Source organism: Trematomus bernacchii, unplaced genomic scaffold (genome assembly GCF_902827165.1).
Source record: "Trematomus bernacchii unplaced genomic scaffold, fTreBer1.1, whole genome shotgun sequence".
In the NCBI taxonomy this organism is placed as follows: domain Eukaryota; kingdom Metazoa; phylum Chordata; class Actinopteri; order Perciformes; family Nototheniidae; genus Trematomus; species Trematomus bernacchii.
The window spans coordinates 4666703-4686702 of record NW_022988043.1 but is presented as its reverse complement, the minus strand read 5'-3'; the positions used below and the strand labels follow the sequence as shown (position 1 = coordinate 4686702).

Here is a 20000-nt window from a genome sequence, read left to right as displayed (position 1 = left end):
AATGTTGAAAGAGAATTAACATTGATTTATGTTATGTATAGTGTGGATTATGGGCTGCTAGCACACATAACATACTTGCAGTGGTGATAGTAACTAAGTAGATTTATTCACGTACTGTACTTATTTTGAGGTACTTAAGTATTTCCATTTTTTAATTTTTTTGCTTCTTTATAATTGTGCTCCTCTACAGTCCAGAGGTAGATGGTGTACTTTTACTCCACTACATGTATTTAGTACCTTTCGTTACTTTACAGATCTGGATGAATGATGTGAAATATAATCAACTCTTAAATCAGACTTTAGTTCCACCTGGAGTAAATTCACAAGCTACCCTGCAGTATACTTCTTTTACTTAAGTACATGATCTGAGTACTTCTCCCACCTTACACGTAATTGGGGCAACAGAACTCCGAGTTAAGGAAGTCGAAAACGGTGCATTTCTCCGTATGAATCTGATCAACTTGTCGATTAGTCGACCTTTCGTTAAAGTTTTGGAGTATTCATTTCATTTCAAACCTTTATTTATTCAGGTTGTATCCCATTGAGATCATTGACCTCTTTTTCAAGGGAGACCTGCTCAAGTAGGTTCCACATGAAACATTAAAAACATAAACAGAACAACAAAAGGACATCATACATTAGCATTACAGGGATTACAAATTACATACTATCCACATGCACATGTACCAACAGCTTCCGATTCAGTAGCATCCAACCGAGCTTTAAAAACATTTAGTGGCAACAGATTGCTCAGTTTCCATTTTAATTGCAGACTATTCCAGGACAGTGGAGCTGCGCATCTAAATGCTATTTTCCCTAAGACAGTCCTAGCAGTTGGCACATTATTCATCCATATTGCTGACAGAGGTACTTTATTAAGAGTTTCTCTGTTCCTCAGGCACCAGTCCTCATGTTGTGTCCTCAGTAAATGTCGATACAGAGATGAATCAGGCCAATGTGTCCTGGGTGCCTGGCTTTGATGGTGGATACACCCAGAAGTACACTGTGTGGTAAGTAACACAAAATACATACTGTTTGATGATGCCGTTCTCAGCTCTGAAAAACAACCCATACTGTTTTCTGCTTTATGTCTTTATTTTGGCTGTTTTGCTTTCCTTCCAGGTTCAAGCAGGCATCCAGAGGGAAACATGAATGGGCCTCTCTGCCTGTGCCGACTTCCAAAAACTACCTGCTGGTGACCGGGCTTCTTGCTGGCACTGGCTATCAGTTCAGCATCCTACCTCAGAATAAACTCGGCTCTGGACCTTTCAGTGAGATCGCTTCTGTGCGAACACTAGGTTTGTGCAAGTTCTTTTTGGAGTTCCCCTCACTCTCTCTAATGCTGTTTTACAGTTTGAACTTAATATTGTGTCTTCTGATCAGCTGTGCCAACAGAAGCACCTACAGTCGTCACCATTCTCCCAATGCTGGATCCTCCAATGTTCCTGTCAGCCAACCGCACGGACCAAGGTGTTCTCCTCCAGTGGTTTCCTCCTGAGGCTCCGTCTGCTCCACTGACCAGCTTTGTGCTGCAGGCCCGCAGGGACCAGGGCCAGTGGCTCATCCTCAGCAGCAACATCAGGGCCAATCAGAGTGAAGTACTTGTAAAAGGACTGCTAAGGGTAATTACTACATTTCTCCTCCATAAGTGTCTGTATTTTCCAGAGATCAGTCTGTATGTCCTGCCTTGTGTGTAGATCAAATAGCTATTGTGCCAACAATGGTGTTACATCAAATTGATGAATGAAAATAGTTGAACTAACATCATAAGCATACATGTGTATATTCAATAAAACTCCTGATCTGTCTGTCTCTCAGGACTCCAGTTATGATCTGAGGCTGATGTCTCGCAGCAACAAGCTTCTTAGTGAACCGAGTGAGTCCGTCAATGTTTCCACAACAGGTAAGTGCCTTTTATAGATAACCATGAGCTTAACATGCATTGAGTGAAAGTTCCTGCACATGTTTATTACTGGTTATTTGCTAAATTAGCATTAGTTTTTAGCAATAGAATGAATTGACTCCGTTTCGATTACAGGGATGGAGATTTACCCCGTGCGCCCGAGTTTCTTGGAGTTCATCCCAGAGCCCCTGTTGGCCGGTGTGTTGGGAGGAGTGTGCTTCCTGTTTGTGGCCATCATCCTCTCGCTGGTGACGGCATGCTACATGAGCCAGAGGAGACAGCGTCGGCGCAGAAAGAGAAGACAAGGTCAAATGTCTCATTTAAAATGTTCTCCCAAAAAAGACGAGCTGTGTTTTCCGCACACCAAGAGAGTTTGTTTATTGTTGATAACCAGGTTTATGTCAAATGCACTTTGACATGTTTGGAACATTTCATCAGTGCTGTCTTTTTAATCCTTCTTTCACCTTTTCTAGATCTCCCATCAGCTCTGCAGAAGAGCCCATCTCAAGAGTAAGTGTCTTCACCAGTACAGCTTTATATCTTCATCAAACATTTGTTCCTTTATTTGCAATTTGATTTTGAAATACGAAATGTTTAGTGTATTTAATGCTTATTCTTGTATCTATTTTGGCTTGAATGTTTTTAAATTACACTAAAAGCCTTCTCACCATCCATTTCACTTTATGATATGACACATTTATACTGCCTTATGACTTTTAACTATAAAGAAACAATGAAATGAAGATACTTACAAACACATCATTGCAATCTCATCTTTTTAATCAGTCTCAAGTTACAAATTGCACCTTTTTACTTTTTCTTTGTCAGATTCTGCAGTAGGGCTGCTCGATTATGGCAAAAATCATAATCTCGATTATTTGGGTCAATAATTGATATCACGATTATTAAAAATGATTATCCATTTACTTTGAAAACATCAATTTATTGAAAAGAAAAATGTGAACAGTATGTTTTTAAGAGTTGATTACCCTGAACTTTAAGTATAATTCAACTGAAAAACTAATATAAGAAAAAAAAAAAAAAAAAATTAATTTTGATAATGTTGTTTTCATAATCGTTGCAAGCCAAAATCGTAATTGCGATTAAAATACGATTAATTGAGTAGCCCTATTCTGCAGTACTGTGAGGTTGTTTTAGGCAAAACATCAATTATTTCCCCATCTTGTTTCAGTGTTCGCTCACCTCCTCGCAGCCCGGACAGTGTCCTAAAGCTGAAGCTGTGTCCGCCGCTCCCCTTCTTCCCCAACTCCTCCTCACACTCTGATCGGTCGTCCTTTGATAAAGGCAGCCGTGGGGAATACCACGACCAGCGGAAACAGCTCCTGTCCAACTCGTCTCCACCGCCACACTACACACTCTTTGAGAGTCACCTGGGCTCTCAGGCTCTGGAGTCCATCTCCAGAGGCCCCGATGGACGCTTCATTATGCAACCGCTGCAAGAGGAATCAAGTCCCTCCAATAAGAACGTGAAGAAGGAAGTCCTGCAAATGAATGGCGGGGCAAGTGGCTCAGGGAGCAACAGGACTTCATTCAGAGACTCTCCAAAGTCAAGTCTCTTGAGCTCAGAGAAGGACGAGAGGAAGGATTCTCCTCTCACTGTGGACGTCCCGGAGCTGAGCAGACCTCCCTCCTCTCCTGGAAGAGTACAGGCCATGGCCAGAAACTTCTCCCGCCACGGCTGCTTTTATTCTGACGAGGAACAAGGCTCAGAGGCTCTGTTGGAGAGAGCCAGCTTCTACTCGGACAACAGCGAGTTAAAACCCAGCGATTCTCTCAGGAGGCCTCGCATGCCGGGCCACGCTGAAGACCTGTTCCCGAGTTTGGGGAGGAGAACAAAGCTGCTGGATAGAAACAGACCACATCGTCCAGGCTACCATGCTATGGAGAGTCAGCTGACTGATGACAGCACCATGGTCTCACAACTCGACAGTGAGCTGGCGAGCGATAGCATTAACAAATGTGTCCGACTGGCAAAGGAGAGGGAAGAAATGGAGCGGGAGCTGGAGAACTACACAGCGGAACAAAGAAGTCGAGGGAGAGACGAGCGACAGTCTAATAAGACAAAAAGTCCTCAAAGAGACTCGCCACAATCAGAGGAAGAGCCTGTATGGAAGCCACAAGACGTTACCATCAGACAGAAACCCAGGCCCTCATCTCAGACTAGTCGTGTATCTGACTATCGGAAAGCGTGCTACTTCGGGAACACCAGCAGTCCCTCTGACCGGCTCCCTACGTCCCGCATACAGTGGGACATCAGCCCGGTAACATCGAGGACCAGCCTCATTCCTGTGCAGAGCCCCCGGGAGACCTCATCGCCCAGATCCCTGCACGCTCGCACATGTAGAGAGATCACAGAGGACTCTCTTGCTGTTGATTCCTCACGCTCTCCGGTCACCCAGAACACCTCCCTCCCCCTGCTCTCCCCCGACGTCTCCTCAGAAAGCCCCCCTATCCTGTGTCTAGAAACACCAGACAGAGCCAGGTCCTTGAGTCCTCTACAAGATAGATGCAGGAAGTCCATGACTGAGCAGGGCTTTAGGGAAAGGACACGGGATGGAGGTGTTGCTACGAGGTCCAGACATTCATATGCTAATGCCACTAGTCAGCCCTGGGACTCATCTGCCCGAAGTCCTCCAGTTGACCGTGAGAGGCCTGAAAGTTCACTCTCTGCCCCATACCACCAGCCTGAGGGGACTGAAAACTACTACACAGCTAAGAGGGATCCCAGTCCATCCAGTTATTCTACCTTACCCTATGAGCACCATGAAATAGGAGCAAAGGCCAAAGATGACCGACGTAGTTCAGGTTTAGAAAGAGAGGGTCTGCGAACGCGTTCCAGGAGAAGTGACAAATGTCTCTTCTCTGATAGTCCAAGTCCTATTTCCACATTGACACTTGTAGAAGAGGTTGATAGTGACCAGTCACAGTTTTCTGTCCCTATGATGTCAGGGTCCTTTAAGGCCAAGCCAGCAGCTCCATCTGTCCAAATGTCCCCTCTGCAGACAAGTGCAATTCTTGAATACCTGAGCCTCCCAGGGTTTATAGAAATGAGCGTAGATGAGCCGGTGGAAGACACTGCAGTCTCAGACACTGCAGTCCCAGACACCACTGGGCAAAGTTCAGAACTACAGCCAGAAAAGTCCCCCGGGCCTAAGCCTGATGTGGTTCCCAGAAACTGGGAGGTTCATGTTCAGGATAACCGGGAAACAACCTCAAACCAACCCTCTGCAGGAGCTGGAGAGGCCAGCCTGCATGAGGGTAGAAAACAAAGACATAAACGCACCCTCCCACATCTGGAAGCTAGAGATTCTTCACACAGAGTAAGATTTCCAGATGAGCCATCGTCGCCTGGTCCAGAAAAAACTAGCAAGCAGCTCTATAATGAGAAAACACTAAACCGAGCGGGGAACAAGAGCACAGACAGACCTGAATCCAGGATAGGATCCAGGTCGGCTCAGTCCTTGTTCAGTGCAGCTAGAGGAATGGCCGACTTAGTGTCCAAACACTCACAGAGTTTTGTAGAAAGTAGTGAGTCTTTATTAGAGCAACCCCAAAGACAAGCTTCTCAGGGCAGCAGGACTAACAACATTGCATCGCGGATAAGTCAAGCCCCTGTGCCATTTCTAAAGAAGTCCTTGAGCATCGGGCCGTGTAGGACCCTCTCAGGTATGGGCCCCCCTCGACCTTTCCTAAAGAAATCCATCAGTTTAGGCTCACAGAGGTGGGAGCACTTCGAGAGCCCGAGGGCATATATTTCTGAGAAATGTTACTGGGACGAGTACCAAAACCCAGACGTCAGGGTGAAGTCTTATAGTTTGGGACGCAGCCCGCCCTCCTTCATCAGGCCGGGCCCCTCCTGGAGGGAGTACATTCCGTTCAGACGCCCCAGCATGGGCAGCTTAGAGACGCCTCACCCCCATCAAAGACCTTTAGCTAGTCCTTCCTACCTCACCGCCTCCATGTACCCCCCCAGACAAACCTCAATGTCCCCCATGATGGAGCCCATAGATCCCAGACGGCAGGCCACTGTTTTCCCAGAATCCTCCAGGTGGTCTCCCTCTTATCAAGAACCTATGAGGTCCTCCCAGTATAAATATGTCGCCATGCCCTCTTCCATCCCTGTCCCCCAGTACCAGCACTGGCCAGGATCCAGAGCAGACAACATGAGGCACATGGAGCCCAACAGGGGCCCCCCGAGGTCCTACCTGCCCCGGGGCGTCAGCTGGCCCTCCCCTCACTACGCCCCCTTCCCCCCCAGAGAGGCAGAGACTTACAGACAGCCAGACAGGGTGATGAGGAGGGGAGGGGAGACAGACATACGGGAGGGGGGGAGGACCAGTTATGCCAGTCAGAGCAGTGGGAGGGGTAGCGCCGGGCTCTTCCGTCAGTCCCTGTCCATCACCCCCACGCTGCTCAGCTCCCCCGAGACCACGGAGGAGGGCGAGGGGCACCGAGCGGAGACGGAGCTTCCTGAGAGGAGAGCCAAAAGGTGAACCTTCACCTCCGCTGGAACAAAACCACCAAGTCACTGGAGTGTCCTCTGGGCACAGGGATTTATTCATGTTGCCAAAATAACTTTCATTTTGTTTCGGTAACACTTTATATGCCTCTCGTGTTTTAAGTGAATTATAAACATACTTAGAATGTGTTGTAATCTGCCTAAAGCACCTTAGATGTATAGCTATAAGTATTCATAAACCTTTAAACTCACTATTAGATTATTAGGCATTTTATAATGGTTTATAAGCTCAAGTATTATAATATGTAATGACTGCTGGTCACTTGTGTGTGCCGTTCTTGGACATTTAACAAATGATAGTGACTTACAACCAGCTTGTGATGTAGTATATGTACTTTACTTAAAGCACCCAATGCCCAGAGAATAGAATAATCACTGTATAACCCCTTATAACAGTGGTAATAATATATAAAGTCAATTTAATTATAACTCCCATATCCCATAACAATTATTGGATGAACAGTATAATCCTTGCAGACAAAATGCCAATTTTAAAAAGCCATTGTGAAGTATTAGATTGACCTTTTGAGTCATTATAAAATACTTTATAATATGTTGTGATTATTGTTATAAATTATGAATGTGTACAAATGCTTATACTTACTTAAACACCGCTAAAGGCATAATAATGTATTTGATAAAGCATTATAACATGAGGCGTTGTAGAAAGTGTTTGTGTCTTCTGTTATCTGACCGGTCCTGTGTCCCATCAGAAGGAACACGTCAGTAGATGAGAGTTATGAGTGGGACTCTGCTGATGCGTGTGTGGACTCGGAGGTCCTGGAGGCCATGAGGTTTGATCAGTCGCACACGGGTTCACGGAGATGCCGGTCGGAACTCAGATATGATCAAACCGCTGGCCTGCGGGACGAGCGACAGAAAGGTAAACACTCCCCCTCTCCACCTCCTCAGTGTGTGCTGCGTGTATTCGATGTTGCATGTGTCGTTGTGAGTGTAATGCTCGATGTGATGGTGCTGCATGTGTTCACCCTGTGCCCATCCATGCATTCCTCACCCCCAATGCTCCCCCCTCCCCCAGGCCCGTGTCCCTCAGTCAGCCCACCAGTTTCCAACCCACCTCTCCAGCTCAGCCGCTCCCTCAGCGAGGCGCGCTTCAACGCCCTGCGGCAGGAGTACCAGCAGTACAGGCAGGCTCAGGGGTCCTCGTGTTCCCGGGGGCCCCGCCTCTCCCACGACTCTGACTCTGACTCCGGCTCAGCGCTGCTCTAGCAGATTCATCGGTCCGTTATTCCTCATTCCCTCTCTTCCCTCTCTTTTCCTCCTTTCACTGCTCGCCTGCCTGCTTCATTTTCTTGCCTGCTACTGTGTCATCCATGTGCGGTGAATTTGTGCATGCCAAATATCAATATGTCCTTTGAAGGTTGTTTCTCTAATGCTGTACCATCTTTCTATTACAGGTTTATCTCAGACAGATACCAAAAAGCAGACTTAAGTAACAGAAGACATCCCTCTGGTCCTGGACAGTGTCACACCTCACTGGAACTCTCATGTGAAATAACTCATTGTCTAAAGTTGTTTCCCTCTGTTACAGTAGCCGAAAGTGAAGACATTTAAAGAGACAGCACCATATGCTGCATGCCATCAAACTTCAACTCCTCGGTTGTTAACAGATGACATTTTATTTTTCTTATACTTGTTCCATTTTGCTTGGCATAATGAAACTGAGAAGGGATTATTTATTTTTCTAAGAAGCTTGTGCATTTTGGGATTGTTTTTATTTTTTCTAACCTTGACAATCAGGCACACAGGGCCCTTTGAGAAATGAAATGCTCACCCTCGACTAAGGCAGGTTTACAGTTACAAAAAGACAGGCTTTATAAAAGCAGCTACATAATGCAGGTTGTATTTCAAGTTTATTTCTGTATCGCATCGAAGACTTCCCTTTATTCATAAAGGGATGCTAAGGACGATTATGTAGGTCTGTCTAAGAAAGCATCTGTTTGTGGAAATCTGTCTGTAATGATAATCAAACAGTGCTCTAAATATTTTTAACACAACCTCCCTAGGAATACTACAGAAGTACTAATAGTACCCACATGATTAAGCAACCCTGACTTTCGTACTTTGGTAAAAAAAATCTCCGATCAGTTCATGATAAACTTCCTGTTACCTCAAACAATAATTTTCTCTATTTAAAAGAAGAATTTGTTCGTTTTTTCCTGTTAGTTCCCTGAAGTATTTCCTGTTTTATACATTTAGTTCACAATAACGTTCCACTGTCAAGCCTCTTTTAATGAAATCACTTTATATAGTTCCCAGTATTTGTAAAAAATGTACAAATGTTTATATGTACCTTAATGAACCCTGCTGTGTATATTCCTCTTCACCATGTCATCGGATGAGAAAATGCTACTTTACTCCACCTGAATCAGTCTAACCTTCCCTCTGTGATTAAATGACAGATACAGTAACACTTGAACACAGGGAAAATTATTTTTGCCTTATCTTTGTAGATTGACCACCAAAGGTTAAAAACCTAAAATTATTGAAAAGTTGTTCCTTTTTTTACACGTTTTGCTCACTTGATGAGTATTTCTGTATATTTATGAAGGTGAGTTATGATATGCAACAATGTTTACACTTCATTGATGTGAAGGCAGCACTGTGAATATTTCATGGACTTTTGATTCTGTATTTTAATTGCTGTGAAGTCTCTAATGAATTTCGTGCCCTTTACTTCTTTTTTAGTTTGAAAGCTGTTTTTTATTGCGTCACCTGACAAAAAGAGATCTAAACAGTATCTTTGTAGCTAAGATTAAATATTTGTACTATATTTACATAAAGAACCCAGACGAAAGTGTTCATACGGAGTGGGTCTGCATTTCTGATGATGGTTTTGGAAGTTTTTGTACAAACTGGAACATTTTATATCTTGCCACCTGGTTGTTTTTGTCATTTTTATATGTTTGTAATGAATAAATTGTTTTATTCTGAATTCACCCAACTGAAGAGATGTGTTGATATTTACAGTATTATGAGGAAAAGCATGTGACCGTGAACACAGTTGCTCTTTTACTTGTGAAGTTAGCTAGTTAAAGAGGCCCTATTCTGCCCTGTCCTGGTGTGTAGGTTTTTGTGGTCTGCAAAGGCTAAATCCCAAAGCTCCCTCCAGAGGGAGTTTCTCTCCCACGCACACATCCCCCCACCCCCCCGGCCTGAAACGCCTCCATTGGACTCATTAGTTTACTTCTGTAACATGAGTACATCACTATGTAACACTCGCATCTAATGGATAGCACTCCAACACATCGTACGTAATAGGCTAAGGGGCGGGACGTCTCTAAGCAGTTGACCAATCACAACAGAGCTAACCAATCACAGCAGACTGGGCTCTGGTTTCAGCTGCAGCACAGGCAGTATGAGAACAATTACAATTTACCTTGAGTGGAAAATGTCTGTACCAATATTCAATGACAATTCCTCCAAGATATTTATTAAAGCCTAAATGTGAAACAGCTAACCCGTTCTTAAACATCGTCCTGTATTTCAACATACTCCAAGCACTGAGTCATGTCTCCAGAGACGAGTCCCAGGTTTGACAAACATTTCCTTTAAATGTCCATCAGACTGCTGATTATTTTAAGAATTTAGTGGGGGTGACCTAACGTCCTAAAGGTAATTCAATATTTATTTCTTAAGCTAAATTATTTAGTTGTTCCCACTTAAAATCTGTAAGCACCGTCTAATTCAGAATTTGCATAATTCTGCGTTGCATAAAACTGTTTGTGTCCACAGTACTAACATGTTTCAGTATATATCCCCATTAATGAAGCCTAAATGACACCAAGTATTATGCTTTTGCAAATATTATATGTACTGTAGTGCAATGTTTTTGTTTGTTTTTCACGATCCCAAAGCTATAATGCTGCTGCAAAACGGACAAAAGATCCGAAGCAATTGTAATTTGACTGCTGCTACCCTTTAGTTTACAGGGTCAGTGATAGCTTTAATAAAAGGGTTTTCAGTTGTGTTTGGATTACTGTGACACACGTGTGAGAAGATGCCTTTCATGACTAAAAATAATATGTCTCCAGTTTTAAATATGATTTAAATGAAGTAGATAGTAACCCATGAGCCCCTCAGATGTGTAGATCTTCTCTCTGTAAATGTGTACATATAAACCAATACAATCAATTAAACACAACAAGCCATTTGCTTTTCAATTTATGGATTTATATTTTTCCAGTTAAGAATTCATTGCAGAGGTGTACATCACATGTCGACACCAACTTCCTCTATTTCTTTTTCAGGCTGAAAATGTCACATCACTTGGTTGACATACGCATGACATGTTTGACCATGTTTCCAATGCCATCAAATATGTAGTGGTAGTGATACTCCGTTTCCCACATGAAGGACGGGGTGCTGACCACCTTGTTCTTCTCATCCACGAAGGCTTCGTAAAGAAAGGGTTAAGGTCAAAGCAGGAGTCGTTTTAGAACATACACAAGGAAAAAGAGTTACATAACTTACAGCTGGGAAGGTCATTTGAGGTTTGATAATCTACATACATTCACGTCTTGATTTATTCAAAAGCTTACATCTCATGTGACCAAGGGACTACAAATCAATGCAGGATTGTTTAACTACACTGTAAGGACACACCTCTTTTTATGTTATGTTAGAAATATTTGTGCCATTTTAACTTTAATTTAGTGATGGTTCCTGAATTAAACCCTTTGGTAAATAGCAATGGCTTGGATTTGAGCCTACTGTCCTTTGAGTGCAGTCAGACTGTGAAACTGAGTAACAAGACAGAGTGAATGTCTGTCAAATACATTCAACCTAAAACTTGCTGTACACAAAGAATCCAAAGGCTGAGAAGAGTTAAGAGCTCTCTTAGAGATTTCTGAAAGGATATATATGGCTCGCGGACGTTATGGCGAGCGCCCATGCTCTTCACGGCCTGCACCATGTTGGTGTGGGGCCAGTTCCCCCAGCGGGTGTTTTCGTCCTTCTCGTAGCCCATGGTCACCTCGATGCTAGGCAGCACGCGGCAGGCCAGGACCGAAGCCATGCTGGCCAGTCTGAAACAACAGCACACAAAACGTTTTTATTTAATCAAGATAATGAGGAAAGACTGATCGGGTTGTGTCAAGCTAAGTGGAAGGGCCTACTTATAAAATGTATATTACTGCTGGCTTGATTTTCAGCTTTATTTCAGTTTTTCTTGATTGCTAACACACTAAAATTATACATAAAGCACAATTATTTTAACTAACACTCAAAGAGCAAAACATCGGCTCAAATCTCCAAAACTCTAAACACGTTTTCAGCTTTTCACACAATTTGCAAATCAACATGGCACTTTTTGCAAACCACTGCACACGTTTCTCCACGTAAAACACAGGAATCTGACATAAAGTCACGTGTTAGCACATACATAACACTGGTATTCAAAATGCCTCACACATGGACCAATAATCAAGAAACACGTTCCACCTGACCAAACACCTGATAGCATAATTGTTGGCTCATCAATCAGGATGTTAGCACTATAAAAAGACCACAGGTGAGTACTTTCTTACAGCAACAATGGAAGCCAACATGGAAGCAAGAGCAAGAGGAAGAGGAAGAGCTGGGCTGAGAGTGAGAGGAGGAAGAAGAAGTGGGGTTAGAGTGAGAGGAGGAAGAATGAGAGGTAGAGGTAGAGCTGAAAACAGGTTACCAGTTTTTAGCTCTGCATAATTCATGATATATCAGTGCTTATATCTGTTTTGTGAAACGTATTTACTTCATTACTGTAATTGAATTGTTGGCATGTTGCATACTATAACTGTACACAAATCCGGCACAATTTACTGTGGTAGACTTAATTTTATCCAACACAGACACTGACCAACCACTATATCTTTGTTGTTTATCCGAAGGACTGAGAAAAAGGTGCAGGTGGAAAGCTAAGGATTTTCAATGAGGCACAGGTAGCAGCAGTTACAAACTGGGTTTTGGCAAACAATGCCATCACACTTAGAGAGATCCGAAGCATAGTAACTATGTGCTGAGATGCATGTTGCACAATGTTATTTTTGAATAAAATGTGATTTTTTTCAACAACTTATTTTCATTTCTTCATTTACTGTATTTCTGTATAAGCAAGCAATCTTTCTCTGCAGAAACCTCTATGTACAGAGCATAGCCCATAAAAGATGAAAGTGCTTTAGATTATGCTCAGCAGTGTGTAGTTGGGTGGTCAAACAATCTAGTATTATGAATGAAGTGTGTTATATTTGGTGCAAAAGTTTGCATTTGGTAAGTGTTTATGTCGTTTTGAGTGCAGTTCTTCATTTAGCAGGAGAAATTAGGTGTTTTGCACTTTGGGTGTGTGGTTTTGTGTTTAGTGTTCTGAGAAACTGAGCAATTAAAAAAAAATGTGTGTTAGCAATCGAAAAAAACTGTATTATAATGTTCCTATTAATTAAACCACATTAATGGACAGACAGCCCCCTTTAGGAAAAAACATGAACAAATGACTATCAAAATCAGGGATAAGTCAACTCATTCAGTAAGAAGAGAAATAACTATTTATGTGTGTTCAATATTAACAGCTCTGATAAAACAGAATCATTGAGAGTTTGTATCTATCTGCATTAGCATGTAAATCACAGTAATAGTGGAACTACATTGCACAACAATGCACATGCTGAATTGTTGTTCTCAATAATTGTTGACTGTATTTTCATTCAAATAGAATTATCTATAAGAAGAATGGTTTAACTGCAATGGGAAAGAACAACACATGTATTAGCTGCTTCATCCTTTTCACCCTTCCTCTCTGCCACCCACTCAACTCTTATAAATACTTAAATCCTACATTTCCTATCACCTCAGACCTGCTGTCCTGCACGTGGGCACCAGGTGCCCGCTGACCTGACCCTGTCACCTGTCTGCTCCATAGACTGTATATAAAGGTCTGCCTCCTTCAGTGACCTGCTCATGACGCTGGTACTTCACATGTAGTAGCCAAAGGATCAGTCAAAGGTCAAATACAATTAATCATGTCCTGTTCGATTAAACGCTCAGGATTTGCCTGGACTGACTTCCTTCATGTTGAGCCTTCCTCTGTTTTTACGGCAGACATTCTTCCTACTGCTGTGTCAGTGAGAGCCAACATGGAGGCTTTCTTCAGAGGGTCTCTTCAGTGGTGCATCAACTGCTAACAAATAACGCACTTTCTTGTTTTTCACAGACGTAGACTGTAACATATTTTTATTTTCGTTACTTTATTTATTTCCTAACTTCACTTTATGTATTTAATGTTATGCAGATACTTTTATGTATAATATTTTTCAGACATACCATTTTGTAAAATAAGTTAGATTTTGGGATATTCACAGAAATATTATTGGCAGAATGTATTTATGTGCGATAAAGGTTAAATGTATTTTCCATGAAACACTTAAGACTATGAAAGTAAAATCAATTCAGATCATTCCAGCAGGTCTAATGAAAATAATAACTACTGACAGTAATAGCATATATTTGATACAAACGTAATAAATGCTCAACTTTTCGAAAATGTGTAAATTACAAGAGGCCCCTTTATTTCTATTTATTTATCTACATCTATAGACACTCCAGTATTTGTTGTCTGATCTTTGTCCTTTCTCCTATCTTGTGTGTTGACCTAGTTTATGCATCCAGTGTATGTGTGAATGTAATCTTCTATAATCTGATTTAAAGTGTGGTAAGAATCAGTGACACTTGATGTGTGAAGGTTAGTTTAAGTCTTGAAAAAGCCACAATGTCACATTGCTGCCCTGATGAATTAAACTATTGCTTGTTGAGTTACAAAGTATTGCCTGTTTAGTAATGATAGATTTAACCAACAGATACATACCCAATAGGCTTGCGAGAGCGGTGGAAGTCTTTCAGCACCTTATCCACATCACCTTGCAGCTTGCAGTCTTTTCCATCCTTCGCAAAAGTGGATCTAAACAGTTGACAATAATAATATAAGTGCTCATTCTTCATCGTGCCAGATTTGTACATTATCTCCCTCCCCATTTTACTTTATACAGTCACAAAAGAAATACTTCAAACTTGATTAATCCTCACAGATTCTTGATGATGCCGTGGCCTCCGGGAAAGATAACGGCATCAAAGCTGTTGACGTCCAGCTTGGACAGATCTTGCATTTGCATCATTCCCTGACCGTGACTGAAGCGAGCCGACTCCATCATCATGTTCCTATGTGAGGGCCAGAAATTATCATAATTACTACCTTATGGAATTAATCAAGCCAGGTGTATAAATATACAGCATTAAACAAGCCAATGTGAGAGTGTATAAGTGTCTCCTAACAGGCCTACCGGTTCTCCCCAGAGCCCGGCTGCTTCTTCATGTGGTCCATCACGTGCATCTGCTGCTGGTTCGGAGCAAACATCTGGAAGCGAGCACCGTTACGGCTCAGGTGGTACATGGTGCTGAAGACAGAGTTGTAAATTACAATCTGTACATTACGATGTATGTTCATGCAATGATTCGGAAGTACTACTTACTATACTCCCTCGTGGACATCAGTCCCATCCCACCAGCCACATCCTGAGAAAACCTGCGTTTCATTGTCATGCACACATCATAAACCAGCCCACATTTATCATTTGTATACTTTTTGTCACTAATCGATTTTCACTTACCACTGCAATATTGGTATTTCCCCAATTACCATGATCACCATGGTGGACAAAGCAGGCCGGCTGGCGAGCAACGACAGCCAGAGTTTGTTTTGACAGCAGAGTCCTGGATGCCTGCATGATTTTGCCTTAGTCTCACTGTTTCAGGAAGAAAGTGTAACTTAAGTTTGCCACAGAGCCTGTAGAGACGTCAATGGTAGTAATATTGTTCTCGCTGTGCCTGTATATATACCATCAGAGTGTTAGTAAGTGACGTTACAACGTAAGCTCTACTTTCTCAGAAGCTTCTTGGCCTTGAACAGCCCTGAACACCTTTTCCCTATTAATACCTTGTTATTTCATCTAATTAAATTAGGAGATTTGGCAAGCGACACTTCAGCTTTAGTCATTTTAAACATGTAGTGCTTTAACCCATGAAATATGTTGACCCATATAGTATGGCATTTAGATGGAGAAACTTGCGGAAATAATGCAACATGTTTTGAATGTAATATCATGTATTAGGCCAGTTGGCTAGTTATAATATTTAACAAATAGCTTGCATGGGGATTTTTGAAAATGCTTGTTTTTTGTTATTATAAAAAGGTAGCAGTAGGTTCAATGTCTTTGTATCGCACAAGGCCTAGTGTTGCCCTTTAAAGTCTATTAGGTTGTAAGGCTCTTACTCTTTAATGCCATGTCGCGTCTAGACAGGAAACCTGAAAATACCCTGGTCAGACGGAAATGTCAAAGTCGATATACGGTTGATTTTAAACTATTAATCCTTACTCTAGGCTGCCTTTGGTGGAAGACTTTTAATCAGTGAACGACAAGGTTCATTGTAAAGATTGCAAGCATGAGGCAACATATGGCATTATATTTTATTATGACCACTTTTTATGTAGAAACAATCAATATGTACATACTGGGGATGAAAAGTGTATGAGAATTTGAAGAACGAAATGCAGAAATGGAGTAAACAGAACAATATACAACCAACTAGTCACCACATCAATCACGTTTTAAGCCTCAGTCAGCACCCTTTGTGAAGTGTTCTCATAATCATTGTGCCTGTAGGGTTTAAAATGTGCACGAGATAACTCTTGCATAAAAAGAAACCACATACTGAAACGGTCACATCACAAAGAAGAAATCGTATTTCTTTTTTAAATCAAATACAAGAAACAACCAACATATGAGATGAGGTTCCTGTTACTAAAGGTCTCTCATTCTGAAACAAACAGACATGTTTCTCCATTTCTCTGTGGCTGCTAGCTTTCAAAACACAACACTTGCCATTATCCTTTTAAAAAACACCACAAAGACAGGCCTCACATTTTTAGACAATTATCTTGTGTTATTTCAAGTAAAGCTGTGACTAAATAAGACTAAACCAGTGACATCAGGTGCCTACAAAGCAGAAGAATGAAAAAGAAGACGGCACAGAAAAAGAAATAATAAATAAGGTCCATAATGATACTTTATATGAAAGACATGTCTAAAACAATCTCAGTGTATTTCCGCATTTTTTATGTATCAGAAAAATAAAATCATATACACGGCAAGCTTATCGAAAATTAAAACAAAATGATGCTTAACAAAGCTTGATCCAACCAATCGGCCGACAGCCCGGCCTCAATAATTGGTACTGATCAGGCTGGGGCTGTTTCATCAATTACTTAGAATGAGCCATGTTGAGCCCTCCTTGCACTTTTAGTTTCCTTTACATGTAAGAACCAAATCCTAAAAGCCATTTACATGCAAATCACTAACAACTTCAGTGGTGAGACATCATCATCATTATCATCATCATCATCTAAACGTCTGCCACCACTACAGAAAGCTTTCATGCACCCAAGCTGTCAGTCAATAGTGTGTGCACTAACTGTGCACACTGTGTTCATTATGGAGAGTATTTGCGAAGATATCCTTTTGATAAAGAGTGGGATTTGCTCATCAAGCCAATAGCCGTGCTGAGAGAGAAGCAAGTGTTAACAAGGCCAGTCTGGCGGCATTAGGGCGTGTAGGCAGGCGGTGGCTGAAACTGATTGGCAATGTCATAATCAGCAGGAAAAGTTTCACTGCTATCCTCCATCTCCGAGAGCAGCTCTAAAGCCTGCTCCTCTTCCTCGGTGGGGTAGTGGCGCAGTAGGTTGGCAGCTGTGGCGAGGATAGAGGCTCCACCTGCCCCTGCCACCAGGTAGAAGCTGATGGCAAACGTGACGTATATGAGTGAGCCGTGGTACTTTTTGTGTTGCTGCTGTAGTGACAAGATGAGCTCCGAGGCCCAGTAGCAGAAGCCTATGACGGTGGCACACTGCAACACTGATGAGAGACAAAGAAAACAGATAAGAAACCAACAATGACCATTTTTATGCCTTTTCTTTAAAACAAAAATGACAAAAGCCTCAGTATGACAGATGAATACCTGTGAGAATATGTGCAAATGCATATCTTCGTGTGATCTTCAGGGCGGGGTGCTTGGGTCCAAACACGTCCAAGAGGAAAGCAGTCAGGCTGCACAAGATGCCCAGGAAACAGAAGGCGGCGATCACCCTCATCAGCAGGATGGTCTGCGGGTTCACACAGTAATCTGGAGGACAAAGAGACATCACAAAGCATTTAAAAGATGTCTACAGATGAGTCTCTGCCAGAGGTGTAATGCACTTGTTCTTGTCCTCACCGTCCAGCAGCTTGGGGTCAATGTACCCCAGGACGTCCGCCACCCCCAGCTCTTGTCTCTGACAAGTGCCCCCGTGGACCCGGAGCCAGGCCGGCTCCGCCAGAGCCGTACACAGCGCGGTGATGGACAGAGCTCCGGGCAGAGCCGACACCAGGCTCCGCTCCGGCTGCTTGGGCAGGGAGGAGCCCCCTCTTCTCCTCCGGCCTCCAGGAACAGCTGAACCCGGTGGGGCATACATGCTCATCCGATCTCCTTACTGTAGTGTCTGATTCCCTTTTATTGACAGAAAAAGCGACTGTACTACTCGACCCGTTGGTACGGTTACCCAATTGACTGGCCAAAATAACAACTGTTAGCCGGTACAGCTAACGTTACCTGGGCGACGAACGGATGACAGCGGCCTTTGCGCTATGTCCACTGTGGTATTTAATGTTTCCAAACGACGTTTTACCTTAAAACTATCTGCTTGATATAAAGAGGAGATGTATTTCAGTGACGGGCAAACAATGGACAGAGGCCTTCAGGCCTGTTAGCTATGTTGTTAGCCTGTGAAGCTAGCTCACAGCTAACCTAAATGTCGACAACTGTCATTAAAAAATCAACTTAATAGAAACAAATCAGGTGAACGATAACGTATTAATGAATCTAGCAGACTGCTCTGGAGAAAATGACGATCAGTTTGATACAGAAAACAAAGACAAAACAAAACAAAAGGAAGCTTACGCTGGCTTCCTGTAAAATATTAACTTCCGTGTTCAACACATTCTTCTTCGTGGCTTCAATGGGCTGCAGTCTAAACGCGAAAGTGGATCAATGCTTCCACCTACAGGCGACACAGATCACACACAATTATTTATGTTTTCATATTAAAGGTGGGGTAGGTAATTTTGGAGAAACCATAGATATATATCTATGGGAGAAACCAGCTCGAGTGCGCGAGAATTTAAAAATACACAACCGGAAAACATCTGCCACTTCCTTACAGAGCCCCTCCTCCAACTCACACAAACGCGCACATGACCAATGAGCTTTATATATACAGTCTATCTATGCCAATGAGGTCACATACATTTGTGCACAGATGGAACGCTGACAGGCAGGTAGGCCATCCAGTTATTTTAGCCGGCCCGGCTAAAATGATTGGTCGTGATTTTTACAGCACTACGGCTTCCACAGATGACATTTTTTTATGTATTTATTGTCAAAGCATTTAATATATTCATTGCTATCGGGATGTTAAGAGCATTCCATGGAATATAACAAAAAGTGTTTCTGAAATAAATTACATACCCCACCTTTAATTGAGCTCTTATATTGATGGGAACTTGGGGGTCTATAAACATGCACAGAGGGCAGGACGTTGGGGTAGATCAATTAGGGCCAAGCAGTACACGTTTGACCTTGGGCATCAACAGGTTAATGTAGGCCTAACCGTGAATGTAAGGGCAAAACAAACTCACTCAGAGCTCCTTTTTTGTAAGAAATTGAAGCAAAGTAGACTTTTTTGTATTAATGACCTATTCTATCTAGAAAATTGTACTCCATCAGATTATCATAGCAGTCATATCACCTCCAGGTGATCATTGAGGTGGAGGTGATCATGGGCCTCAATGAGAGAGCAGAGGAATACCTGGAGTGGATTTGCCCTTTAATTACTTCTATATCCACAGACCTGATGGCGCTCCTTGAAGAGAGCCATGCTGTTATGGAATGGAACAAATAGATTTTGGTCTGGATGCTCTTTTTTTATTCATGATTGTTAATGCAAAACATCATGGTCTTGTCTAAAAGGCAAATATTTAATAATGATTATGTTTGCAATCTGTTGTACTTTACATCAGTCTGTAATGTATATCTTACAGTGGGCTTTGTTATATCATCCAAGCATATATTTAATAAAAATCAACATTTTCTTTAATTGCCTGCTTTTATGTTTTGTGTGTCACGTGTATGATTTTTATTTTATTTTGGAGAATTTAAGAAAACATTAAAGTAAGTAAAATGTCTACATCAGTTTGTAAAAAAAATATATATATTTTAGAAAACTAGATGCATCTAAACCATCTTTGATAACATATTAGTGCATCAATAATTATAATAAAAACATACAATATATATTATTCTGGAATCGGCATATCTGCATACTGAGTACTTTCTAACTTTTGGTACTTTAAGCATTTGTTGATGCTTGTACTTTTGTACTTTTACTTGGATAACATTTTGAATGCAGGACTTTTACTT

At 42.1% G+C, this 20000-nt stretch overlaps 3 protein-coding genes across 3 annotated transcripts in view; 1 reads left to right on the top strand and 2 right to left on the bottom strand.

The window, feature by feature from the left end:
- The window catches only part of igsf9b (immunoglobulin superfamily, member 9b), a 32168-nt gene extending 23259 nt beyond the window's left edge, over positions 1–8909 (top strand). The window contains exons 13-22 of the mRNA XM_034117820.1: positions 899–1010; positions 1123–1298; positions 1384–1622; positions 1819–1903; positions 2039–2209; positions 2377–2413; positions 3096–6413; positions 7157–7326; positions 7483–7684; positions 7862–8909. Of these exons, the coding sequence (XP_033973711.1) occupies positions 899–1010; positions 1123–1298; positions 1384–1622; positions 1819–1903; positions 2039–2209; positions 2377–2413; positions 3096–6413; positions 7157–7326; positions 7483–7673 (4499 nt within the window). The 3' untranslated portion in view covers positions 7674–7684; positions 7862–8909. The remainder of the gene's footprint in view (positions 1–898; positions 1011–1122; positions 1299–1383; positions 1623–1818; positions 1904–2038; positions 2210–2376; positions 2414–3095; positions 6414–7156; positions 7327–7482; positions 7685–7861) is intronic.
- Positions 8910–10653: 1744 nt separating this feature from the next.
- On the bottom strand, positions 10654–15217 carry es1 (ES1 protein, mitochondrial). Its single transcript, XM_034118584.1, has 7 exons — positions 15101–15217; positions 14963–15015; positions 14774–14887; positions 14520–14651; positions 14302–14394; positions 11326–11491; positions 10654–10864 (listed from the first exon to the last, which is right to left on the bottom strand). Exons 1-7 carry the CDS (start codon positions 15215–15217, stop codon positions 10730–10732), a joined length of 810 nt encoding a protein of 269 aa, XP_033974475.1. The 3' UTR covers positions 10654–10729.
- A 726-nt stretch (positions 15218–15943) lies between these two features.
- On the bottom strand, positions 15944–18537 carry tmem127 (transmembrane protein 127). The gene is made up of 3 exons (XM_034118319.1): positions 17760–18537; positions 17505–17669; positions 15944–17401 (listed from the first exon to the last, which is right to left on the bottom strand). Exons 1-3 carry the CDS (start codon positions 18001–18003, stop codon positions 17091–17093), a joined length of 720 nt encoding a protein of 239 aa, XP_033974210.1. The 5' UTR covers positions 18004–18537; the 3' UTR covers positions 15944–17090.
- Between the last annotated feature and the right edge of the window lie 1463 nt (positions 18538–20000).

Bases quoted from the DNA above. Each gene is read 5' to 3' on its own strand.
- tmem127 (XM_034118319.1), bottom strand. From the start codon at position 18,003: ATGAGCATGTATGCCCCACCGGGTTCAGCTGTTCCTGGAGGCCGGAGG. The intron at 17,670-17,759 runs GTGAGGACAAGA...TTTGTCCTCCAG, and splicing joins TGACCCCAAGCTGCTGGACG to ATTACTGTGTGAACCCGCAG. The intron at 17,402-17,504 runs GTATTCATCTGT...GTCTCTCATCAG, and splicing joins ATTTGCACATATTCTCACAG to TGTTGCAGTGTGCCACCGTC.
- es1 (XM_034118584.1), bottom strand. From the start codon at position 15,217: ATGCAGGCATCCAGGACTCTGCTGTCAAAACAAACTCTGGCTGTCGTT. The intron at 15,016-15,100 runs GTAAGTGAAAAT...AATGAAACGCAG, and splicing joins GAAATACCAATATTGCAGTG to GTTTTCTCAGGATGTGGCTG. The intron at 11,492-14,301 runs GTATGTATCTGT...CTGTTGTTTCAG, and splicing joins CGCTCTCGCAAGCCTATTGG to ACTGGCCAGCATGGCTTCGG.